This window comes from Lacerta agilis, chromosome 15 (genome assembly GCF_009819535.1).
Source record: "Lacerta agilis isolate rLacAgi1 chromosome 15, rLacAgi1.pri, whole genome shotgun sequence".
Taxonomy (NCBI): Eukaryota; Metazoa; Chordata; class Lepidosauria; order Squamata; family Lacertidae; genus Lacerta; species Lacerta agilis.
Window position 1 is genome coordinate 31168366 of NC_046326.1, and position 26917 is coordinate 31195282.

At 46.5% G+C, this 26917-nt stretch overlaps 1 protein-coding gene across 2 annotated transcripts in view; it reads left to right on the forward strand.

Annotated features, from left to right (window-relative positions):
• ATP2A3 (ATPase sarcoplasmic/endoplasmic reticulum Ca2+ transporting 3) overlaps window positions 1-26917 on the forward strand; it is an 88002-nt gene that overhangs the window by 47749 nt on the left and 13336 nt on the right. For both annotated transcript variants that reach the window (XM_033171528.1, XM_033171529.1), the window contains exons 5-12: window positions 859-997; window positions 1657-1737; window positions 2656-2741; window positions 3763-4227; window positions 15850-15938; window positions 21841-21943; window positions 22425-22556; window positions 24051-24176. In XM_033171528.1, the coding sequence (XP_033027419.1) occupies window positions 859-997; window positions 1657-1737; window positions 2656-2741; window positions 3763-4227; window positions 15850-15938; window positions 21841-21943; window positions 22425-22556; window positions 24051-24176 (1221 nt within the window). The remainder of the gene's footprint in view (window positions 1-858; window positions 998-1656; window positions 1738-2655; window positions 2742-3762; window positions 4228-15849; window positions 15939-21840; window positions 21944-22424; window positions 22557-24050; window positions 24177-26917) is intronic.

Sequence of the window (26917 nt, forward strand, 5' to 3'; positions counted from 1 at the left end):
GGCCGCATTCCCTCACGGGTGCAACCTCCTGAGGGCCGCATGTCCGTGGCAGGTGTGGCTGGAGGCCAAAGTGGGTGGGGCAACCGGCGTGGCACGCATAGCTCAGCCGGTCGAGCATGAGACCCGTAAGCTCAGGGCTGTGGGTTCAAGTCCTGTGAGGGGCAAAATATTCCTGCATTGCAGGGGATTGGACCCCCGGGGGTCCCTTCCAGCTCTACGGTTCTATGATTCTGACTCCTGCTATTCCACAGTGTTATTATTACAGTTAATTTGTTAATCGCCTTCTAAACTGCCGCCTCAAGGCGGTTTATGCATAAGATAATTAAGAAAGGTTTGAAAAAGCAAAAGCAGATGCCTTTAAAGCAAGACTAAAAAACCCCAAAACGGATACTTGTGGTAAAGAATACTTTATCCAGTTGGGGAAGGCTGTTGGAACAAAATGTATTCAGTTGTTTCCAGAAGGTGCAGAGTGGGGGCCTGTCGGCAGGAATGCTATTCCACAAAACAGGGGCAGTCACACTTAAGGCCCTGCTCAAGAGTTCCTGCAGAGTGGGGCTCCTGAGATCTATGGACTTTGCAGGAGAAGCTCCCCTGAAGGCCACAGCAATCTACTGGGTGTCTGAGAGATGCACCTTTGGGTGGGCTAGCCAAATGAACAAATGGAGAGAAGGCCACCAGAACAGGGATTGCTCCTTGTGGGGCATAGGCATCCAAAGAGAATGGATACCTGAAGCAACTCCTTGACAGATCTCAAATTTTATGAAGGTTCTTATGGAAAGCTGCTAGCTGTGGGGGAGCGGGAGACTGCCCATTTCTAGCCCCCTCCCCAATTAATGTGAAAGCTGCCCGTCTTTGCAGGAGAGGAATGCAGAGAGTGCGATTGAAGCCTTGAAGGAATATGAACCAGAAATGGGGAAGGTGATCAGGGCAGATAGGAACGGAGTTCAACGGATCCGAGCACGTGACATTGTCCCAGGAGATATTGTAGAGGTGGCAGGTATGATCTTCCTTGCTTCTTGTGGTTTTGTTTTTGCCTTGTGCTGCGAAGAATCGTTCCCTAGCCAATCCACAATTTCTTTTTGCATATCTAGAGTTGTAGCAACTTGCTGGACCCCAATTCCCATCGTTCCTGGTCATTGGCCGTGCTGGCTGCTGGGGCTGCTAGGGTCTCCTGCGCCCTCTGCTTCTCCTCCAAGGAGACCCCAGGTTTTAGCTCTAGGCAGGGCTGAATCCTGGCAATGCACTAATAAGGCTTTAGTGAAGCTGGAATCCAGGAGAAGTGGCTTTTATTTTTTAATTTTTTATTCATTCATTCATTATATATATACACAGTATTCCACCAGGGGAGCTCAAGGTGACATGCATAGCTCTCCTCCCATTTTGTCACACAACAACCCTGTGGTGTAGGTTAGGCTGAAAGTGAGCAACTGGCCCAAGGGTCACCCAAGTGAGCTGAGTGGGGATTTGAACCCTGGTCTCTCCCTGGTCCTAGTCCAGTGCTCTAACCACTACACCACACTGGAATTCATGGCACAGCTAACCAAAACAATGAGGAATCAGAACAGGGGAAGTCTCATTTCACCCCTATTTAATCAGTTGTCAAATGCAAACAGTTTCTGCTTGTGAACCATATTGTTGTCCCTTTTCCTTTCACAGTTGGTGACAAGGTGCCTGCTGATATCCGGATCATTGAGATCAAGTCGACGACGTTACGAGTAGACCAGTCGATTCTCACTGGTGTGTATCTGTGTTTGTCCTATGCTACCCTGAGAACCTTCCTTGGTGCCTGCTGAGGCACCCTGCCTCACCGGATTTTTCTTTTTTACTTTGGGCGCAGCGAGACCAACCCAGATAGCTCAGGAGGAACATGGGTGGCACTGTGGTCTAAACCACTGAGCCTCTTGGGCTTGCCGATCAGAAGGTCGGCAGTTCGAATCCATGCGACGCGGCGAGTTCCCATTGCTCTGTCCCAGCTCCTGCCAACCTAGCAGTTCAAAAGCACATCAGTGCAAGTAGATAAATAGGTACTGCTGTGGTGGGAAGGTAAACGGCGTTTCCATACGCTCTAGTTTCCGTCATGGTGTTCTGTTGCACCAAAAGCAGTTTAGTCATGCTGGCCACATGACCCGGAAAGCTGTTTGTGAGCAAATGACAGCTCCCTTGACCTGAAAGGAAGATGACCGCCGCAAGCCCATAGTCACCTTTGACTGGACTTAACCATCCAGGGGTTCTTTACCTTTACCTTTAGCTAGCTCAGTTGGTAGAGTACGAGTCTCTTAATCTCAGGGTGGTGGGTTCGAACCCCACGTTGGGCAAAAAGATTTCTGTCTTCCAGAAGGTTGGACTTAGATGACCCTCATGGTCCCTTCCAACTCTAACAATTCTATGATTCTACGGGAGACTCAGCTGGTCATAGATGCATAAAATTGTCCAAACCCCTGCAATGCAGGAATCACTGCTTACCCTGCTTTTTGCTAGATGTTTATTGTATTAAATATATAGCCCACCTTTCCTCCCAGGAACAAAGAGGGTTATATATGTACCGGTATGTTTCTCCCTCCTCCCTCCCTCCTCCCTCCCCCTGTCTCTTGTTTTCTCATTTTGTACGAGTTTGAAATCCCTGTAATTGTGCTCAACATCATTTTTCCTTCGCAGGTGAATCTGTTTCTGTCATCAAACACACAGATCCAGTCCCTGACCCCAGGGCTGTCAACCAGGATAAAAAGAACATGCTTTTTTCTGTAAGTACCCTCATGCCTCAAGTAGCCACAAGAGGCTGTGATGGCCATCAGCCTAGAGGGCTTTAAAATAGGATTCGACCAATTCACGGAGGACAAGGCTATCTCTGGCTATTCTGTGGGAAGGGGGTGTATTCATTTGAATTCTTGGAGGCCATGTCATGGAAGACTGTGCGATTCATGAAGGGGGGAGGGGAGGCCTGGTGGCAGTGAAGAAGCAACCTTTGGGTAACTCTTTCACCTCTGTTGCACCAGATATTTAAAGCATTATGATGCAACTTTAAACGTTCATGGGTTCCCCCAAAGAATCCTGGGGACTGTAGTTTGTTAAGGGTGCTGAGAGTTGTCAGGAAACACCCTGTCCCCCTCAGAAAGCTGCAGTCCCTAGAGTGGTTTAACAATGAACCGCCCTCCCTTTCCCAAGGGATTCTGGGAATTGTAGCTATGTGAGGGGAATAGGGCAACCTCCTAATGCCTCTCAGCACCCTTAACAAACTCCAGCTCCCAGAATTCTTTGGGGGAAGCCATGGCTGTTTAAAGCGGTATAATAGTGCTTTTTACATGTGCGAATTTGAGCTTAGTTTGTGTGAACAGGCCCTATTCCCCCCACCCCCAGAACTACAAGAGCTCTGCTACAGGGTTTGGCTGCTTGTGTAGCTCAGCTTGATGCAGGCCTCATCCTCGCCATACATTGAAAGCACTTTAATACCACTTCAAACAGTCATGGCTTCCACCAACGAATTATGGGAGCTTGAGTTTTTAGGTGGCCCCTGTTCCCCTCACAGAACTACACTCCCCAGAGTGGCTGAACAAACAACCCTTTTTTTCACAGGGAAAAGCCCTGTCTAAACCCTGACTGGGGTGGGTGGAAGTTATCGTTCGGAAACATCTGGAAGGCACCAGGTTGGGGGAGCCTGATTCAGTCCCCTGGAAACCCCATTTAAACATTGGTCACCTCCACTAATTGCTGAGGAATAATAGCAAAAATAACAATACACGAAACAGCCCTATTTCTTATCTCCAGGGTACCAACATCGCTGCAGGAAAAGCGGTTGGCGTCGTCATTGCCACGGGAGTGTACACCGAAATCGGGAAGATCAGGAACCAGATGGTCGCCACCGAGCCTGAGAAAACCCCCCTGCAGCAGAAGCTGGACGAATTCAGCCAGCAGCTCTCGAAAGTCATCTCCCTGGTCTGCATCGCCGTTTGGGTCATCAACATCGGCCACTTCAGTGACCCCGTGCATGGCGGCTCCTGGTTCCGTGGGGCGATATATTACTTCAAGATTGCCGTGGCCTTGGCCGTGGCGGCAATTCCCGAAGGGCTTCCGGCGGTCATCACCACCTGCCTGGCGCTGGGCACCCGCCGGATGGCCAAGAAGAACGCCATCGTGAGGAGTCTCCCTTCCGTGGAGACCCTTGGCTGCACGTCGGTCATTTGCTCTGACAAGACAGGCACTTTGACGACCAATCAGATGTCCGTGTTCAGGGTGAGTCATGGGCACAGTGGGCTGGGTCCTGCCCTCTGATTTCCTTGTGAAAATAGCGATAAGTCCCCCCCCCACACACACACCCGAAAGGGATGCCTCTTGGTGTTACTGCAGGAAACCCTTTAAGCCCAGTTGAACTTTGTTTTGTTGGTAAGATGTCTGCTTCATTGTTATGGCAAATGCGAAAATGAAGGTGGTACAGTCCCCGCAGAAGGGCTGCACCACCTCAAGCTTAGGGCTTGAATTACTGGCAAATAACCAGAAAGGACCAGCTTGCTTGACTTGAGCGATTGACCTCCTTAGCTACTGTTTGGGAAGGCTGCAGAGGAGACACGATTTTGCAAAAAACGGGTGGGAAGTCATAAGATCTACATAGACCTTAACAGTTACTTCGTAAACCCCTTCCCACATAAACGCCTTGCAGTTGTCACAAGAAGATTTAACCCAAAGATGCATGTCGGAGCCCATTTCTGGAAACACGTGTCTCATTTTGTTCCAGCTGGTGAATGTAACGCTTGCAAGGATGTGTTTCTTTGGGACTTAGGAAGCAAATCAGTGTCTGGACTGGGACAGTTGGTGGCGGTGATAGAGAGGAGGTGTCTCTTAAGTATTTCCTGAGAGTTGCAGCTGCATGAATGACCTGTGTTAATTTCATTTTTTCTTTTGCAATGAATGTGGGGGAGGCAGCAAGCCATTCTGTGCAAAACTGATGGTGTGGTGCTCAGTGGTAGAAGCATCTCTTACTAATCCGCTGGTGGGAGGGAACAGCTCATCTCTCTAGGAAGCTGCTTTGCGGAGCTGGGTACACTGGGGCAGATTTCCCCCTGATTCTAGCATAAGCAAAAGCCTGGCTTGCTGTTGGAATCTACCAGTCAGGGGCTTCTTCTCCCCCCACCCCACCCCACATATATTTATTGTTTTTCGTTTAAATCCAAGAACATATAACTACCATAGCTTGTCCAGTGCTCGTTTCATATGCAGTTTCATACACAAGCAATATGTTTATTTATGTATTATCAATTCAAGAAGCCTTGCCACAGAGATTCTTGTGTTGAGGGTGGAATGGTATCTTCTGTCTCATTTATAAAGGAAAAGAAACGAAGGCAAGGCCACTTCTGCAACAACAGGAGGTGGATTTGCGGGCGTCACGACCCAATCACGTGCGTAGGGGCTGAGCACAGCCCCTGCGCAATTGGTAGGTTATTCTCGCGCCTCCTGCAGGGCCGACCAATCCGGTCGGCCTGGGGGGGGGCATGTCTTAGGCCCTTTAAAATAGTGACGGGGGTGAAACTCGCCCTCTTTTGTCCTGCTTCCCAGCTGGTTAGGTTCACCCACCCACCCTCACTTAGATTTAGGTTCAACCTTGCTATGGACTTCGGTTGGTCGCCTTGGTTGGCTGGGGGGCCTGGTAGGACTTTTCCCCAATTGGATTAGCCAAATGGGTTTTTTTCCACCTACCTCGTAGCAATCGTCACAACTCTTGGCTTGGCGGTTAGGCATTGGAAAATCTCCATATTAAGTGAGGAGGGGAGGTAGCGTCATCAACTGCCCCTCAATTGAAGGGTATTCCGTTAAATGATTCTGGGGGCGTGGCCCTGTCTGAAGCCCGGGGAGCTGAGGGTCTAAGGCACGCCCCTAACAGTGATCACAGGGGGAATTCTGGGCGATGTTCATCACTGGGGTTCCTTACTGGTGGTTAACCCTTCACTGACTTCCAACACACGGGTTGGAGTCGATTATAGCTGATAGGGTCCAATGCCTAAGCCAATACCGCTCAACATCCGTAACCAATAAAGTTGTGGCCATTAAAATTTACATAATGTGTCTGTGTCATTATTTCCACGGGGAGGGGAGGGACATTGTCACGCAAGTCTCACAAAAAGTGTCTATCCTTGAAGCGCATTTAATTACCCTTCTGCGGCAAGATAGAGCCACATTACAAATTTTATTTAATCAGATTTCAATGGGGATTTCTGTAGATTGTTTCCAGTAGATTGTTAATAGGGCTGCTGATAACAGGAAAAAAATAATAAACCTCTGCATTTAAGGTTATTGTTTGAATTTGAGTTTAATGATAGCAAGGCAAGACATCAGGAAGGCACCTTCACTCTCATCGTCTCCGCGTCTGCTAAAAACATTTTTGTTTAGACAAGCTTACCCAGACGTGTAGAATGTTGCCATCTGTTTTTAGCTCATTGTTGATTTTAGTTATATTTGAATGTTTTAAATAGCTGGTTTTTTTTAAAAAAAAAAACTTTTATAGCTTTATTCCTTCTGTAAAATGCTTTGAGGGTTTGTGTTTTTTAAAAATAATCAAGCAGTGTATACATTGTATGAAATAAATAAGCATTTTAAGAGTAAGGCTGCAATGCTTACTGTTGTTGGTTCATTGGTCAAGCAAGGGATGGGGAACTGAAATATTTTGGGCCAAAAAAATAGATACCCACCTCTGCAGTGCTAAAGACCTTCCAATGAAGTTATTAAAACCCAGGCAGGCAGATATCAGCAGAATCATTCCTTCAGGTATTAAAATCCCCAGTTGCTGGGGCTCTGACGTCATTCTTTGCACCTGCAGGGGAGAATCCGCATTCAAGTCCATTCTAAGGACAGGTGCTGTCTGAATTTCCAAGAGTGAAATGCTGGATCCGTTGGATAAATATTTATTCTTCCAGGCACCAAACCTCTCTGGGAGAAGATTCAAATTCTTAGCTAATGTTTAACCATCAGGAGTTCCCTGGTTAAATAAAGGCAAAGGCTTAATAGCAGGAATATGGAAATTGTTAGTAGGTTTGCACACTTGATTACAAAGTTAAATATTTGCTTGGCTGCTGTGGAACACCCCCTTCTCCAGGGAAGATGTTATTTGTCACTAAACAGCTTGGCTCACATCCTGCCCTTACCATTGTGTAAACTGGGAGAATCCTGTATAAACGGTGAGCTTGGTTCTGCTGCAGAGAAGGAGTGGAGACTTGGGAAGTTGATTTGTAGAAAGCATTAGCTAACAGTGCTTACAGGCCTACAGCTTTGCATAGCAAATGGCTCCTAGACCATTGACAGCCTTTGAAAATGAGTGCCAGGAAGGGTCTGGTCTCAGAATTTTATCGGATGCTACTGAATGCGAAATTTGGTGATTTCCAGGGCCTGCAGAATGTTTGGAGGACAGATCTTGAAGAAACCTTTTCTGATTCAGCTTTTTTTTGGGGGGGGGTGTCTCTTTCTTTGGACCTCTGCCCCGCACAAGACAACAATCTCAGTTTCAGTGAGGGAAGCCTCTTTGAAACTGATTGCCTGTTGGTGCCTCACTTCAGGAAAATCAAGTCCTTCATGGAGTGCATAGTTTAATTATGGAACTCACATCCACAGTAGGCATGGGGGACAGGTCCTCATCGGGATGTTAGCTACAGCATCAAAATGTCTTAGGACGGCCCTCGGCTCCCCTCTGCCACCTATTTTGGAGATTTGGTTTTTCCTTGATGCAAAAATTTGAATTTCTTTTTAATCAGCCAGAGAAGATACAGCCCGGGGCAGAGTTAATTAAAAGACTAATTAATGACAGAACTCTCTTGTGGCCCTCCAGGATTTGCTGAAATGCCTTTTAAAATAAATAAATAAATCACAGATTGTTTAAATCCCGCCCTGTACAATTTATACAGGATTGAGTAGGCTTTTGGTCAGCAACACTTCCAAGATATGACTCACTCGCCTCTTCCCACCTCACCTGATTAGCATGCACGGGCAGCTTCGTTCCTGATGACTCCTGCTCCTGTTTTTAGCACTGACCTCTCAGTCACCCAGAAGAAAGCTGTCAATCTAAAGGCATCCTTCAGAAGTGACTAGAAGGAGGCGCTTTTGGTGGGTGGTTCCTGTGTCCTATTGGAGGATGGGGAAGATGCATAGCCTGAGGGTAACTCCCAGATCAGGACTGTCCTGTGAGGCACAGGCCGCCTCAGTGGCGAGGAGGACCTGCGAGACCAGGGTTCAAACTATAATATCTCTTTAAACCATCATGGCTTCCCCCAAAGCATCCTGGGAGCTTTAGTTTGTAAAGGGGACTGTGAGTTGTTCGGAGACCCGTATTCCGCTCCCAGAGCTACAATTTGCTGAGTGGAATTCCTCTTCACAGGGAACTGTGGGAACTGTAGCTCTGTGAGGGTGTTTCCTGACAATCTTCAGCGTCCTTAACAAACTGAAGCTCCCAGAATTCTCCTCACAGAGCTACAATTCCCCGAGTTGCCTGTGAATATGAATGGACCGTTAAACCATTTTAGTCCTTTGAGGGGGGGAAATAGGGTGTTTCCTAACAACTGTCTAGCTCCCAGAATCCTTTGCGGGAAGCCATGACTGTTAATGGTCTCCAAGTGCCCCCAAAATGCCACAACTGTCACAAAACCCCTTAAGTTGTCGTGGCTTCTCGCTGTGTCACACAGAGTCCTTAATTCTGCAAGCACGGAAAGGGGGCAGAGGCCCAGCCCCCTCACGGTGGTGCTGCAGGACCCATGAGGAGGGGAGGTGTGGGGTGCCAGCTGCTGTCGGTGCGCTTCTCAGCTCCCCCAGCCGGTACTGCTCAATTACAGTGGCGGTGGCAGCAGGAGTGGCTTTAGGGGTCCCAGCTCGTGTAGGTGCACAGGGACCCTTTAGCGGTCCCTCCAACCACTGACCATAGAGACTACGTTACTGGCATGGAGGTACCACCTTGTAAACATTTGGTGTGGGTGCCTCATCTGACGCCCAAGGCGGACTGATGGAAGCCCCACAGTTTTGCCATATATCCTCTAATGTTCACACATATAACCAGGACGTTTGCTGGTACGGTACTGTTACATACTCCTCTTGGTGACAGCTGTTTGGAGCAGCTCAGTCAGCCCCACTCTTTTCCCATATTCCGTTGGCAGTGCTCATATATACGGGATGCAGGGGAATGACGACACTGATGTAGAAAGGAATGTCCCTATTTCCATTTGAGGAATGTTGGGGGGTATGGAATCCCAGTGCTTTAAACGTTATAGGGTGAACATGTCCTCTTGTGTAGCGTGTCTCGTTATTGGTCAATATTTCTGTGTCCTTGCTTCTACACCTTTGGGGGGGGGGGAGAAGGATAGCTGAACCCTCATCCTTAGACCTGTTTAATCTGTTATTGGAAAAAAGGGAGGCCTCTTTGTATGAGGTGCAGGGCCTTTGGTCGATTAAGCAAATCCCTTTATCGCTCTGTTTGAGTTCCCCACCTCATCAACAAGGTATTTAGCTGGCAAGCTTTTAAATGTGTGTTCAGGTTGCTGAGTAGGAGATGAGATAATTAATGATAAGACTTTGGAGATGGTGGCTCACAGCTCAAGCTGCGTGCGGATTTGGGCTCAGCATTTCAAAGGGATGGCGGAGAGAGAGATGTGAGGCCCTGCGTTTTCTATCTTCCTTCTCCCTCTCTGTTGAGAAATATTTTTTTTCCAGAAACAAAAGGATGTTATCGTGTTGCTTTTTCTCCCCCTTCAGAAATGTTAGCCTGAGCTGGAGGTCTGGCCTGTACAGCTAATGGATATTTGAAATAAGAAATTGACTTGCTGGATTAGTTAATGGGAATAACTAGGCGAGCAGCAACCCACAGAGTGCTTCCTACTTTTGCCCGCGATGATAAATATCCCCTCAAAAATGCACAAAAGACTGTTTGCTCTTCCTTCTCTGTTTGGTGGAGGTACTTCTTAGCAACCAGGAAGATGTTTACTGAGGTACCACCTGTTCTTGTTGACTGTAGTTCTGAGGAAGTTTTTCATCTATATGTTTGGTTGTAAGTCTTCCTGCTATGTACAAAAGAATACGAAACCCTCTCTGTTCCATTCTCCTCAAATCATACACTGTTATTGTTCCATTTCTTCCATGTAGCATACCAGGATTTCTTTTCACTCTGGACTCCCATCTATGGTATTTAAGTTACTTCGCTAACATAAATAACCACTGAAAACGCCACAATGCACCAAAGACTGTTTGCTCTTCCTTCCTGTTTGCGTTGCCTCAGCCTCTCCTGTGTCCCCTCAGATGTGCACACATTTCCTGGGTTGCCAGGATTGGATACCCACCCTTCACTCTGAACAGATGAGAGGTCCAAATGTCTTCATCCCCCATTGATTGGCAGTTGAGATGGGGAAGATGCTAATGTGGGGAAGACATTCTCCCCTTGGCATTTATTGTGATGCTCAGAAACAGACCAGTAGTTGTTGCAGCTGTTCAGGCACTGCCCGGGTGCGTTGCCAAATTATCCACCCAGCATCTGCACTTCGTACTAATTGAACTTTCAAAGAAGTTTCCAAGCAACCCCGTGTACGTTATATTGCAGTGGCCTGTTTTTGAGGTTCCCATGTGGATTCCCCCCCCCATTGTACAATTTCTGAATGCATTCTGTTCTAATGCATGGATTTTATTTTATTTTTAAATGCAAATGGAGACTATTTTGAGCCAAGAACTATGTGGCAAAATTCAGAAAAGTGTGAAATCTGAAAGATAATTATGTTCCGATCTTCACATTAGCCCAGGAGATGTACATCCAGTTTGTAACAGAAAACGAAGCCCTTCAACATTCCCAGGTGACGCTGGCAGTAAGGCCTTCCAACATTTCCCTGACAAGAATCGAGAGGTGCTTGTGGCACCCCAGTTCTCTCAGCATCTGCAGGGTGTGAAATAGCTGCCTGGGTGTTGCGTGGAACTTTAGTGCCCATGCACACATGCTAGAGATCACATTCATCTTCCCCTCACTCAGAGATTTAGGTCCTAGGGCAGAGGTGGACTACTTCTTAATTTTTTTATTGTTGTTGTTAAAGGGACTCTTGCCCACTTGAAGATTCAAGCCTGCCACTTGTCACCTGGAGGGGGTCGGGCAAAGCTGGGTTTCAGGTCAGACCTGAATCCCCAGATCTAGCAGAGAGATATGTAGACTACAAAATTCAGCTGGCTGGCAGAAAATTCAGCAGAGATTAGGTTCCCAGGGGTATGGCATGTACCCATCTATGGATGAAGTCTCTTTTTAAAGACATAGGAATCTCGCTCAGCACTGTCTACACCAGGCACCCCCAAATTCAGCCCTCCAGATGTTTTGGGACTACAATTCCCACCATCCCTGACCACTGGTCCTGTTAGCTAGGGATGATGGGAGTTGTAGTCCCAAAACATCTGGAGGGCCAAGTTTGGGGACGCATGGTCTACACTGATTTTCCAGGGTTTCAGACAGGGGACATTCCCATCCCTACCAGGAGGTGCCAGGAATTGAACCTGGGATCTTCTGTATGTAAAGAAGATGCTCCGACACCGAGCTATGGATCTTCTCCTGACTTCCTGGTCACTTCATGTGCCAGCCAGGGCATTTTTAGACGAAGGATAGGATTTGGCCTGTGGCATTCAGAAAGGCAATGCCGTATCCCATGGCAACTGAGCTCTGCATTCCTCTCCCTCTCCACGTTACAAAGCATTTGTTGGCCAATGCATCCGAGGGCAGGGCTCAGGAGTTCAGCGGCAAGAGATCCAGCAGGTATCCTGCTCTGTGCACGGTTTGTGTGTGCTTTTTTTTTTAAATAAAAAGAACATCTTTCCAGGACGAAAGTAAACAGCTGAGCAAAAATAGCAGGGGGCTAATCCCCAAACCGGACGGGCAAGTGCTCAATCCTCCTCAAGCCAGTCTGAAAGGGGCTGGAGGGCAGCCAGCTCCACAAAGCCCCATTTACTTTAAAAGGCTTAAGGATGCAAGCTAACAGCTGCGTCAAAAAGATGGAAAACTCCACTGGCAAAGGACCAAAAACCTCACTCATCTGGAGGAACCGACTGAAGGTCTTTTCTCACAGCTGTCCAAGAACAAGACAGGTGTGGCTTCGGTTAGGACATGCCGACTTTCCGATCTTGTACTGTCAAGCTGAAGAGCCACTGGAAGTCGTGGTCCACCCCATAAAGCTGAATGTTGGAAGATTTAGGACAGATATCAGCTGCTAGAAGCAGTAGGAGGGGAGAGGCTTCTCGTGCTCGGGTCCTGTTTGCTGGTTTCTTACAGGCATGGTTGGCCACTGTGAGAACAGGATGTTGGACTAGATGGGCCATTGGCCTGATCCAGCAGGGCTCTCTTTGTGCTGTTATGTACCCAAGGATATGTACAAGCGTTCAGGCAGCTGTACAAACAAGCGCACGGGATGTAATGTGTGAACAGCCCTCATGACACAGTTGAATGTGCTCAGAGAATACAGAGCTGTTTGGGTCTTCCCTGGATGTCTCTGTGCTGCTTCTTGGTCTTTCTCTCTCAAAAAGGGTTACTTTAAAAAATGAAAAGAAATTGCAAGCTGGTTTTGTCTACTGCAACTCAGCCCCCCTTCACTTTGCTCAATCTGTCATCTTCCCCGAAATGCATCCTCCAGGCCAGGTATGTTCTGGTACATTAACCAGGTTTCAGCAGTGTTGACAGTCCAGTAACACTGAACAAAAGCCAGAAGGAAGTAACCAGGAATTTGGGGGCTGAGAAGACTCAAATGTATACAACTCACAAGAGCTCATTTTTATGTTCATCTTACTTTTTTTCTTTGTTCTTCATTTTTTTCTCTTCTGGTTGGCGCCAGCCCATTCAGAAGAATTGGGTGGAAGAGGGTTGTTGCTCTTTTTACTTTGTCATATCCAGCTATGTGTGGGGAATTGCTTGTCGAATGCTCCCCCTACGTGATTTATATTCTGCAACCAAAAAATTGGTTTGGTCCCCAATTCAGTGCTGCTGTGATCCAGAGTGCTTTGTACCACTGGCCAGTTTGACTCAGGGTTTCTCTGACCTTTCAGTTTACTAGTGAGAAACAAAAGAACTCTCTAACCTTTCCTCCACACCTTTTGACAGAAGTGGATGAAATTTGCAGGCTGCTTTCCCCTCCACAGTAGTTTAAGCCTGCCAAATCACAGGCAAATAGGCCCAGTGGCCAATGAGCCAAAAATCCCTCTGAGGCACCCCACTTGGTCTCTGTATCCATCTTACCCACTCCTAGCATGCATTGGGAGAACGAGATCAGGCCTCTCTGTCCCAACCACTGGCTGTTCCTGCCCTCTGAGACCCCTCAGGTGTCCATGCTTGGGTGTAATCCTTTGAATCTGGTGGACATACTTGCAGTGCTTATGAAAAGACCTGAAAAGCACAGTAATGTTCCACACACACACCCAAATCAGAAACTAACCATGTGAGCTGGGCCCTTATAAATTTCCATCTCTAACAGAGATAATTTGGACAAAAAAGTGGTGGTGGTGGTGGGGAGCCAGCTGTTTTTAATGAGCTTTTCCCTCTGCCTGCAGAAGATAGAGTCCCTGCAAGGCTTGCTGTTTATTCTCCATTGCCTAATTTTAGAAAATGAAGTTGGATACAGTTGAAATGATATATACGGTATTCTCAGCCCTTTCATTGAAACACAAAGAACAGAGGGCTTTGTTCCCTGCTTGATTTCTGGAGGGTGGGATTCCTTCACAATGGGCGGCGACGCTTAAGCATGTATCTTGCACTCAAAATGATCTCCGAGATCTCTCATGAAAAAACGAGATCCCCCCACACCTACCTACCTTCCTTCCTTCCTTCCTTCCTTCCTTCCTTCCTTCCTTCCTTCCTTCCTTTCTTTCTTTCTTTCTTTCAAATGAAATTATCCCAATAAAATATTATTAATAATAAAAAGAGTTATTTCCCAGCTTTCCTCCAAGGAGCTCAAGGTGGTATGTGAGGTTCTCCTAACAGTGGGGTGTGTGTCTGTGTAAAAAATAAAACACCTGAGACGGCCAAGTCAGTCTAGGGCCTGAGGGTCCTTCACTGAGAATCTGCTGCCCGCAGTCCAAAGGATCACCACATGCGGCAGCCTCACACGGATCATAGGAGCTCCTGACACCCATCGTTTTTCTTGCACGTGCTGCTTCAAAGCACAGGAGCACAACTAAAAGAGAAACGTTGGCAACCCATGCTGCCTTTGTGGAGTAATTCTGATATCCTCTTCATTCTCATAAATCATAGCAGTGTCTCTTGTTCATCTGGCGCAGGGTGAGGTGGGGGTGTTCTGTAGATACCGTGGGCTTTCTGAAACCCCCGTAAATTCGCTTGGCTGAAGTGTTGTGCACATGGACCGGAACGCCAAGCTGCACTTCCCATTAATTAGTGGAGTTGCTCACCAAATTGTCCCTCTGCTGAATTCCTCCCTCGATCCTCTCCATTCGGCTCCAGCGGAAATGTTTGCCGGAGCAGAACTAATGATGCTGAAACCCGTAGTTCTTCACTGTCAGGAATGTTTAGTGCACATAAGGTGAGAGAGTTGAGCTAGCATAGTGGTAAGAAGCAGGGCCGGCCCAAGACATTTTGCTGCCTGAGGCAAAACAGAATATGGCGCCCACTCAGTGGTGTAGCGTGGGTTGCCAGTGCCTGGGGCCGTGCAAAGGGAGGGAAATGGACGGAGTACGCATGCACATTGAACTGCCCAATGGCGTCCATGTCACCCAGGAGATCACAGCCACAGAGATAAGAAAAGAAGAGACGTTCCGTTGTCTGGAGAAGTTACTTTCTGGTTCTCAAGGAGAAGCCATTTTCAATGGAGTCCAGCGATGGAAGCATGTAGCTGTACTGAGGCAGCACCAGGAGTTGAAATTTAGCGCCCCCGAACAATTTTGCTCCTGGGGCAACTGCCCTTGTGGCTTTCCCCACGGTATGCCACTGTGCCCTCCTCCCCCACCACTGTCACTGCCTTCCCACTGCCTCTTCCACCTGAGGTGACTGGAAGCAACCTAGGGAAGCCCGGGCGCACTGAAGAAAAAAGGAGGCCAAAAAAGGACATTGTGAGGCAGAGGCCACAGGCGATAAGTGCAGGAGGCAGGCAGCGATGCACTTCTCAGGGACCCAGATCTGCTACCCCTCACAGCTGTCCCCAGCCTGCTGCCTGAGGCGGCTGCCTCACCAGGGCTAATAGGTGAGCTGGCCCTGGCTAGAGTGCTAGACTAAGACTGGGGAGATACAGGTTCTAGTTCCCACTCAGCCACATAGTTCACTGTGTGACCTTGTGATGTGACAGTCCGTCTCTTGCTCTCAACCTAACCTACCGCAAAAGGTGTTGTGAGTGTAAAATGGTGAAGAGAACTTTATACACCATAAATTGTGCCAGTCGTCGTTTTGTGAGATTTCTGAACCAAAATAAAAATAAAAATTGGGAACATGCCTGCACCAGAAGTAAGACCTGCTCTAACTTCGATGGTGCTCTGAGCAAAGGGTCCCTTAGTGAGGGCCTCCTCCTCTGTCGGCAGATCCTGCAGAACTTGCCTTGCTGTGATCGTGGTGCTCCAAGAAGCACTGAGGGATTGCCTATGGCGTCATTTTCCACACTGCCACAGAGCAATGTTTGAATTGCAAGAAATACAATTTAATAATCGCCACCTAAGTTTGCTTTCCCACCTCTACCCACCCCAACCCTGTTTCCTTTTGTGTCGTTTGTTAGCCTGTTTTGGTGGATTGTGTATAAGTTGCGCTTTTTGTCAGGAAGGCAAAAATGAATAAACGGAGAATGGGAGCATTACTACATTTTGAAAAATTATTACTCAACAGTGTGGGATTCCTTCCATTGCTCACCTTTCCCTCTCTCCCTCTGTCTGCCTTTATTGCAGATGTTCATTGTTGAGAAGATAGAAGGAATCCATTGCAGCCTACATGAGTTCACCATCTCCGGGTCTACGTACACACCGGAGGGACAAATGTAAGCACTTGGCATTTCTGTTCGGTTTATTTATCAAGTAGAGAGCTAGCAAAGTTATCTAGAGGCAGGCTCAGAAAGGAATGTCAACCAGGGTATATTTAATTAGATCAGATATTTAATTTTAATTTCATTTATTTACTAGCAGCCTTGCACTTGGCTTTGCTCAGGAATTCTAAGAAACCAAAAAATCAAGGCAGTATTGGAAGATTCATTCTGCCATCTTGATTCAAAATGGTGTCCAACTGTATTTGAACATAGATGAAAACCTGCTCCTTGATCTCAGAAACCATCATGCCATATTTGATTTCAATATCTTAAGAGGCGTCCCAAGTGCATAGTGAACAAACAACTTTCCAAAAGGCCTAGTAGATTGTAATCCTCCTCCGAAATTTCTACAAATTTGAAAAGCAAGGTTAAAAACGTTTTAGATGCATAAAACTAAAATTGCAGCTCTGGGCTGGCTGTGCTGGGGACACCCAGCATAAAATTTATTTTTTAGCCCCAGGATGTGCCATGTGGCGTGGAGAGAGAACAGGAAGATCCCTTCTGTGAATCTTGCAAAACGCCTCTTCTGTTTGCTTTGGTTTTCCGGAACTTTCCAGCCGCCATCTTCCAATAAACCCACCTACCACACACACACAAATTAACCAATCGCCAGTTCTGCCATGTGCATTGATTTCCAGATGGTCTGGGTTTCATCCTTCACAAAGGGGGCACATGAGGCTTATTCTGCCCTTACTTAAAACATTAAAAATCCCGATGATCTAACAAGCTGTTAAAGAGGAGTTCCATGATTTTTTTCTTTTAAAAAAGAAGCTGGATGAGGGCGATTTTTGAAGCTGGCTGGGCCTGCTGAGAGTTACTGTCCAATAACACCTATAGGTTTTCCGTCCTTGGGTTAACCCCCCCCTTCCTGTGCCACACCTCTGATCTAACTATCCCTGCCCTTTCATTGGCATTTTTTTCTTTGTTTTATAAAAAATCTCCTGGCTTAAAAAAAAAAAATCTATAGTAGCAAATATATAACACAGCATCCTCACCCCCCATAACAGATAATCAGATGGCATATTAACATAAATTATTCTTATTAACCCATGCAAATTATCCAAATCTCCATCACATAATGTATCGGGAACAGCACAAAAGTTTTTTCTTTTTAAAATCCATCATGGATAATTGTTCCCAGGGAAGACTATATTTCAAGCTGTGCTGTTCAGGATAGCCATATCTGCAAAGATGCTTTGGAGCAGGGGTAGGCAACCTAAGGGCCCGTGGGCCGGATGCTGCCCAATCGCCTTCTCAATCCGGCCCACAGATGGTCCAGGAATCAGTGTGTTTTTATATGAGTAGAATGTGTCCTTTTATTTAAAATGCATCTCTGGGTTATTTGTGGGGCATAGGAAGTCGTTCATTTTTTCCCTTTCAAAATATAGTCCAGCCCCCCCACATAGTCTGAGGGACGGTGGACCGGCCCACAGCTGAAAAAGGTTGCTGACCCCTGCTTTGGAGAGTTTATCCTTTAAGACCTGTTTCATTTTGAAAGAATGACCACTCTACTGTACTGCATCAAATTTGTCTGTTTTTCTTTTTGTTTTGTTCCTTTAATTACTTTCAAATTATGAGTTATTTTCTCAGGGATAGCCAGTTGCCAGACATCTTTATTCTGTAAGTCCGGAGATAATTCTTTTAAGGCCTTCTGGGTTTGAGCGCTAGATTTCCTATGGCTGGTTTTTGAAAAACAATTTCCCTGATTTGGTCCTCATGTAACCATGTTCAAAGTAGACCCATTTGTCACTAACATGCTCAAAGTAGACCCATTTGTCACTAATAGACATAGAATTGTACAATTATAGAGTTGGAAGGGACCCTGAGGGTCATCTAGTCCAACCCCCTGCAACGCAGGAGTCACAGCTGAGGAATCCCACCACTGTCAGAAAGCCTCCAATAAAGGGAAGTCCAACACCTTCCAAAGAAGTCAACTCCTATGACTAACATAAAACCATTAATTTCTCTGGGGTATGAGTATGACTAGCATTGGATACGACCTTAATGTTCCACATTTTAATTTATTTGAATTTAGTTTTGCCATGGAGCACTGTGGTGGTGCCATTAGGGGCATGTAAGCTGTTCAGATCCTGCTCCAAACCAGTCGGAATTCGTGATGCATTTCATGAGACTGTAAATCACCAGGGTCAAGTCACTTTTTTATCCAGTTTTGACTCTTGGGCTATTTTAAGAGGTGCATCCATGGGAAACAGCAAGTGGAATAAAGCTCCACTTGGAAGAATGTACAGCAAATTGCTTTGGAATGGGTGGATCCTAAGCAGAGCGAGGGAGAAGAGCTGAAGTTTAGCTCCAGGATCAGTGGAGATCCACGTCTCTCACCCAAGGGTTGCACAAGCAGGATCCACAATTTATACTTGGGGAGGGAGAGACCCCATAAGGATCGGTTTCTCTCTGTTTCCTATTTCTCCAATCTTCAGTTTGCCCCATTTCTGCATAAGCACAAAAAATCATATACAGTTTCATGGATATTTCTCCTAGTATTTACCGGTATATGCAATCTTGCCTGATACACACATTTTGCAACCTATTCTCCCTCGCTGTTGCACACTTTCCCTTCATATATCCTTCTTTGCAAACTTTTTGTTGTTGTTGGAGAACTACACTGCAAAATTTGGAGAAGTGTGAATGTCAGTACAAAAAAAGAGCATAGAATCTCAGCATTTAATATGTAAATTAATTTCTAGACCTTATTTCTCTACCCTGCAATATTTTTGAAACTCTGGTCTTGCGGGCTGAAGAGCTAAGCACAACACTCACCTGCACCAGTGGAAATGTTATTCGGCTCCCCCTGGCTTCTAAATTTTCAGCAGCCAGAAAACTTTTGAGTGGCCACACGGTCTAGAAACTTACATATTTAAAAAAACACAATAAAACAAGGAAGCTAAAATACTCTGCTCCTTTTTCCACATTCCTATGGAGTTTCGGCAAAAACAAAACCCTGACAAGAGATCCAGAATTATTTGAGTGTAAGGGTGTGTTAATTCCATTCTCCTTTTCGATATATAAACTTTTCTCTCCTCCCCTCCCCCCCCCCGAGACTCTAACGATCCCTTAATTAGCAAAGAACTTTTCCATCACAGCTGTGCTTAGTCCAAGACATTTGCTAATGTCTCATGAAAGGGTACAATTTGTCACTCTTGTTAGAAACAGCTCGTTGACAGAAGGCCTCCTTCCGGCCTTCCAAAAATGGCTTTTCCACAGGGATTTAATAGGGCAGGCTCAGGGTCTAATTTGAGCAGTCTGGATGGGGGTGGGCAGCCCTCAGCCTGGGATTTGGGAAGGACTCTGCTTCGGGGGGTGGGGGCCCAGAGGGTTAGCACCCCTCCAGTTAAAACAAGCTTGAGGTAATAGCGGGCAGGAAGGACCTCTGCCGAAGACCCCATTGCCAGTCAAAACAGACAGTACTGAACTAGATGGACCAAAGGCCTGGCTTAGTGTAGGGCAGCTTTGTGGGAGGAGAGCCTCTGAGAACGTGCAAAGTCCATTTTCAATATTTCTGAGTGGTCACAGCCTGGCACTGCATACGAAGCTGCCTGTTCCATTCCAGGAGAGGCGTTCAGGACAGACAGCTCCATATGAGGCGCAAGTAAAAAACCTAAGGGTGCCTGCAGGATCAGGCCAGTGGGGGCCCATCTGTTCTTACAGGGTTCGAAAAGATTCTTCTTCTGGGAAACCTGCAAACAGGACCTCCTGCGATTTCCAGCAACTAGGATTCAGATGCATTGCTGCTTCCGACTGTGGAGGCAGAGCATTGCCATCGTAACCATTGATAGCTCTCTCCTTCATGAATTTGTGTAATCCCCTTTGAAAGCCATCTAAGTTGGTGGCCATCGCTGCCTCCTGTGGGAGTGAGTTCCGTAGTTTAACTATGTGTTGTGTGAAGAAGTCCTTTCTTTTCTCTGTCCTGAATCTTCCAACATCGGACGTCCCCAAGGTCTAGTGTTATGAGAGAGGGAGGAAAACTTTTCTCTATGCACTTTCACTTTTATAAACTTCTATCCTGCCATCTCTTAGGGCAGGGGTTGCCAAACTTACCTGGCCTCGGACCGGTTCCTCCAGCGCCGATCGCGCAGTGAGCCAGAGGGTGGGGGAGCACATGCCCACATGCTATTTCCAGCGCACTTTTGGGTTGACAGAGCGCCAGAAATAGTTTGTGTGCACGGGCCTCCGCAGACCCGGAAGTACGCCGGAAATGATGCTTGCGCATGCGCACAAGCTATTTCTGGCGCTCCGCTGACCCGAAAGTGGGCAGCCGCGCCGGTAAGAGCGGGCAGCTGGGGTCACTGTGGGCCAGATAACGGAGTCCCTCGGGCCGCATCCGGCTCGTGGGCCTTAGTTTGGGGGAGCCTGTCTTAGGGTTTATCTACACTTTCGTTTGCCCTACCGCTTTTCCATGAGGAAACCCGATCTTTAGCGTGGAATTGGAACGAATGGCAATTGAGTTTATTGCAAAATAGTGGGTTTTCTGAGGGAAAGCAGCAGGGCAAAGGCAAAACCATTCAGACTCATGCATGGGACCCAGGCAGAAGTGCGGACAATCCCTTACACAGGGTTTCTCTAAACTAAGAAGTCACAAATCTTTCCACATAGGGGAGTAGCTGCATCCCCTTAATCATTTTAGTCTCCCTTTTCCAACTCTGCAATATCCTTTTTGAGGCGAAGCGAGCAGAACGATAAGGCGACCAGCACTCCAAATTGCTGGTTGCCCCCTAGAATGTTCCAGAATGTTGCCTCAGTACCAAGGCATTAGAAACAATATATTTAAACAGTATCATCTCATGGTAAAAAGTCATGACCCCCCCCCCCCAATAATCCTGCAATCCTGCAGACTCCTGTTCCCCTCACTGGTTTCAGTTTTATGGAACGCTAATGAAATACAGTTTTATTTAAAATTGCAGTTGCTACAAGGGGCAGAAAAATCGCTAAGCCGTCTGCCGAGACCCTTTGCAATTTTCAAGTGGCCCATGGCGGGGGGGGGGGGGGCGGGGAGTTTGTGAATCACTGGACTGTGTTATTTATAGGCAGGTCAGGACAGAAATCCCAGAGACAGATAAATAATAAAAACAAACAAACAAATGGTTCCATCCTTTTGTTCATTATCTCCTGGTGTAAACAGTCCCTGTTTGTTTTGATTTCAAATAAGGGTATAAGGTTCGTCCCTTTTATTCTTGTTGATGGATGAACACTTACTGTGCTTGCATTCTATTCTGTGTTAAGGATTATCAGTGTTTGAGAAGTCATTCTGTATTTCAATTGTTTCGTAAGTGACGCTTCGTTAAAGGCGATGAGCAAAGATACAATACCACAATATCTCAAGGAACGCCTCTCTCCATATGAACCTGCCCGGATCCTGAGATCATCTTCTGAGGCCCTTTTTCATGTGCCATTTCCACAAGAGGGTCGGAGGGTGGCATCACGAGAACCAGCCTTTTCTGCAGTGGCTCCCCATTTGTGGGGTGCTGTTTACACCTTTAGGCACCAGGCGAAAACGGTTCCTCTTTAACCAGGCCTTTGGTTGATTTGACATCCTGTGCCCTTTTAAAATGTGTTGGGGAGGGGGGATTATTGTGTTGCTCTTGCTTTTATTTTTATTATGTATTTTGTGATTTTATCTTGTGGTTTTATCTTGTGGACTGCCCTGAGACTTGCGGGTATAGGGCAGTGTATAAATAATAATAATAACAACAACAAAAATACAATAACTCCTGTCCCTTTTAAATTTATCCTAGTGATTTGAAATGTCTTAACTTGTAACGCCAGTAAAGGTATTTGTATTGTAACAACAATACATAATGATAGTTAATAATGACAATATTCCTCCACTTTTAAATGGCAGCTTCAAGAATGACAGGCCTGTTCGCTGTGGACAGTTTGACGGCCTGGTGGAACTCGCCACAATTTGTGCCCTTTGCAACGACTCCTCCCTAGATTACAATGAGGTGGGTTGTGCTTGAAACCAGTTCGTTTATTATTATGATTTTGAATGTTTTCAATAGGGTTTTAATAATAATAATAATAATAATATTGTTCTTTTTGTAAACTGTTTTGAGGTTTGTTAGTTACAATCAACTGGTATATAAATTTTATGAAATAAAATATCTGTAATTTGGGGCACTGGATTTTTTTCCTTACTGTTATTTTCCTTTCTAGAAAATAATAATGATAATAGTCATTAATATTTATTACATTCCTATCCCCCAACTTTCCAAGAGCTCCCATTTTATCCTCACAACAACCCTGTGAGGTAATCTAGACTGAGAGCGAGTGATGTTCAGAAACACACGTTGTCTTCCGTGTTAATAAAAGTTTATTAAAAGAAGAAAGAAACACACATTTCCAGAAAACTCACAGCACTGGGTTCTATGAGAACTATATTGCATCTTTCTTTTCTGCTTCCCCCTTTTTCCTTCCTGTTATCAGTCCAAGAAAGTCTACGAAAAAGTGGGCGAAGCCACAGAAACGGCCTTGACGTGCCTGGTGGAGAAGATGAACGTTTTCGACACGGATACCAGCAGCCTCTCCAAAGTCGAGAGGGCCAACGCATGCAATACAGTGCGTGAGACGTTGATTTTCCTTCCGCTTCCTTGCGCTCAGCTGGGGCAGCCAGAGAGGAGAAGTTCAGGGTGGCTTAGCTTGCTTCCTACACTGGGGGTGAGCAACCTACATCCCTTGGGCCACAAGCAGCCCATGGGAGAACTTCAAAGTCCCTCAGTAAGAGTTCAGTTTGGGCCTGTGTCCAGAGTGATCTGGTGTTGGAAAGAGAGGTGAAAGGGAAAGCGGGTGGCAGAGAGAGCGGGAGAGAAGGGGTGGAAAAAGAGAAATAAAATGGGTGACCTGCCCATTTTTGGTTCTGGCTCCACCTACCACTGGCTTTGGCCACACACAGAGTCAATGTGTGGCTCCTGGCAGAATATCCTAGGGTTGCCATACGTCCAGACTTTCTCGGACGTAGCTGGGATTCGGCCTTCGAAAACTGGGCAGTATCGCTTTAAATGTCCGGGAAAATATTTGTGTCTGGATTTTTTGAAATCTGGCAACCCCATAATATCCCCAAGATAATTTGTTTCTTGAAAGAAAAAAAGATTGCCCCCTCCATCCTTTCATATCCTCCAACATTTCTGTGATGAAAACAGGGATGTCCTAAGGAAAACCGCTGCCAATCTCCTGCTTACTGCTGCCATTAATCACACGTCCCCCCTCTGCATTCACTATCCATGTATAAGATGACACCCAATTTTTGCCTGTTTTTTTAAGCAAAAAGCATCGCCTTATACACGGAAAAATATGGCAAATTATTTCATTGAGTTGTGGGCTGCGTAATCCCTTTAATCCCTGTGCAAAACATCACCTGAGATGCGCTGCACACCTGCCTGATTGAAAGCCAAAGCAAATGGAAGTTCTATTGAGTCATCCATCCCCTTAAAATGAAGCACCTCTCAAGTGTTTGCCTTCCTGCTTGCAGGAACACCCTTGGTGCTGGAACTCATAAGAACATAAGAGGAGCTCTTCTGGATTAGAGGCCGGTGGGCCATCTGATCCAGCATCCCGTCCTCACAGGGGCCAACCAGATGCCCGTGGGATACTGGATGTAGATCTGACTACTGGCAACCGTCCAGATTTTCCTCTGAATGCTGGGTTCATCTATAGGCAGCTGGGAATCTGAAGACTAGAAAGATGAGGTTTGTGAGGAAATGGCATTATGCTTATTCAATTAAACTGAAAGCACCAAGGGTCAACCAGAGTAAATCTGAGGCTTTCTCCAATGCTGGTAATATTTAATTGGATTGAGGATAATGTGCCTGCACAGCAAATGCCTTTAGTAAGGGGCCCACAGGTATCATCCAGACTGACCCCCACAAAAAAACACATAACAGTAGGACCCTGATACTAGGAATTTTCTAGAAATCTTGGTGTTGAGCTTCTCTGCTCTTTTCTGAACCTTCGCCATACCCTTTTTGAGGTGGGATGTCCTGTTGAAGGGAATTCACCTCGCTGCAGTTTCGAGGGTTCAACTCCTGCATCCTTTCTTACCTCCTCCCTCTTCAGGTGATCAAGCAGCTAATGAAGAAGGAGTGCACCCTTGAATTTTCCCGCGACCGCAAGTCCATGTCTGTTTACTGCACGCCGGTGCCGACCAACCACAACTCTTCTGGAAGCAAGCTCTTCGTCAAGGTACTGGCTCGTGGGCAGAGAGCCCTGCTCCACTTGGTGGCCACAGAATGCTGATCTTTCACAAGCTGGCAATGAAAGGGGAGCGGCAACAGAATGTTGCAGCGTGGGGTTCTCCTGCTGAGGGTTGGGAGGGAGTTTCAGAAGGTAGGTGCCGCCATGCTAAATGCCACCGAGCTCTGACATCATGCAGACCAGACCTTTTGATAGGATGGCGTCTGCAGGATGCCCTCTCCAGCAGAACACAGCGATTGGTTGGTTGTGTAGAGGACAAACTTTTAGGTATCCTGGTCCCAAGCTGCATAGTGCTTTGCACACCAATACCAGTTCAAATCCCGCAAGCAAGGTGCCCTAGGCTGGAGGGAGTTTGTCTCCATAAGCCACCTAGTTACCTCCACACCAACCACAATAGTAGCCCCATCAAGACCAAATTACTTTTAAAAAAAATTAAATTTCTATACCGCAGTGGAAGAGTGTGCCAATGGGAGGTAAAGTCGAACCGCTGCAGAGTTACAGTGCCTGCTGTAGCTATAGAGACCGATACGGGAGAGAGACGTGTTTTGTTGCAGCTGGGGCAGAAGAAGGCACCCGGTTTCACTATTACAGATGCAGCACGGCATTTCTTCTCTCTGCATTTACAATACAAAAACTCAAAAGACCAACAACCCATGATGTAATAACAAACTAAAACAATTGCAGTACTCCAACCACGATTGGCTGTCTCAAAACTCCCCATCATCCCTCGCCATTGACTATGCTCCTGCTCTCCGCTGCTTTTCCTCCAAGGTTTTAGCTTTGGGCAAGGCTGAATTGTGGCAATGCTTACAAAAGGTTTTAGTGAACCTGGAATCCCAGGGAATTGGCATTCTCTTACTTACTCATTACATATACACCCCACCTTTCATTCAGCAGGGGCATAACATGATGGTGCCATTCTTCTGCGAAGAAGCGTTTTCTGTTGCTGCTGCACAAGGGTTGTTTTTTCTGTGTCCCCGATTCCCCTTTCTGCCTGGGTTTTGTAGTGACCTAATCAGGGTTCCCGGTATTCCACATAACTCTGCTCCGTTGTCCAAGCTTTCCCCTTCTGCAAAACATGCGGCATTTGAAGACTGGCAAAGCACCACCACCTAGAGGAAATGCTGGGCATCGGCTGAGTTCCCAGTGAGCTAAACTAGTACTGGGCTTACCTCTACAATCACTCACTTAACAGAGCTTCTCATATGCAAGAGGATATCGGGAGGAAAACAGACAATTCAAAAGCCAGCATCCTTGCTACAGCAGGGTAGGGAGACCGGTTGCATCTCCAGAGCTTGCTGCACTCTAGCTCCCATCAGTCCCAGCCAGCATGGCCCATTGCCCGGGGAAGATGGGAGTTGGAGCCAGTGTGGTGTAGTGGTTAAGAGCGGCAGACTCGTAATCTGGTGAACCGGGTTCGTGTCTCCGCTCCTCCACATGCAGCTGCTGGGTGACCTTGGGCTAGTCACACTTCTCTGAAGTCTCTCAGCCCCACTCACCTCACAGAGTGTTTGTTGTGGGGGAGGAAGGGAAAGGAGAATGTTAGCCGCTTTGAGACTCCTTCGGGTAGTGATAAAGCGGGATATCAAATCCAAACTCTTCTTCTCTTCTTCTTCTAATGGTGTCTGGAAGGCCACAGGTTCCTCACCCCTGGGATGCAAGGGGACTGCACTGGAGGTCAAAATCACATTGCTTGTTTAAGAACGTTATAAGAGCCCTGCTGGATTAGGACAATGCCCCACCTAGTCCAGCATCCTGCTCTCACTGTGGCCACCCAGATGACCCAGTGAGAAATCCACAAGCAGGACCTGAGCGCAAGAGCCCTCTCCCCTCCTGTGGCTTCAAGCAACTGGGATTCAGAAGCATGGCTGCCTCCAGCTTTGGAGGCAGAGCATAGCCATCGTGGCTAATATCCATTGATAGCCAACTCCATAGGTATGTCTAATCCTCTATTAAAGACATCTAGGTTGGTGGCCATCACTGCCTCCTGAGGGAGGGAGCTCCATAGTTTAAATATGTGCTGGGTGAAGAAGGACTTTCTTTTCTCTGTCCTTCCAACCTTCACCTTCGTTGGATGTCCACGAATCACAGTGTTATGACAGAGGGAGAAAAATGTTTCTCTGCTCCAAAAGGCAGAAAAGTAATTCCTTAAACAGCACACGCTCTTGTTTTACCTTTATTTCTCTATTTTCATGCAGAGGTATCGTGGATCAAATGCCCAGTGTTCATTTGTGATATTCACACTAAGACTGGTTTTTTGGTTTTTTTAATGTTCTGCTAGGTAGGAATGGGGGTCTGAATTTGCTGCTCTTTTCATCAGACCAATCCAGCCCAATGTTCCTAAACTTACTGGTGGTTCAGCATACATCCCTCAACCAGATGATCCACCACTTCCGAATTTTTGAAGTGTGTTTTTTGTTTGCAAAAAGTGAACAGAAATTGCTTGTTTCTAATGGCTTAGTTTTAAGACCATTTTTCTCTCACTTAATACAGAAAAAATCGCTAAGCTATCACAACTAAAAATTGTGACTTTACAAATGTACAATGAAAACCTTTAAAATAGCAGCAAAAAAATGCAATAAAGCAGGAGGTGCCCAAACTGTAGTCCATGTACCACCAGGATCCTGCAAGCATCATTCAGGTGTTCCACGCTGTGTCTGTGGATTTGAAGAGGGCAAGTGGCACATCCATCCCATGAAAGAATTCACATTGAATTTTAGCCCTGGCCC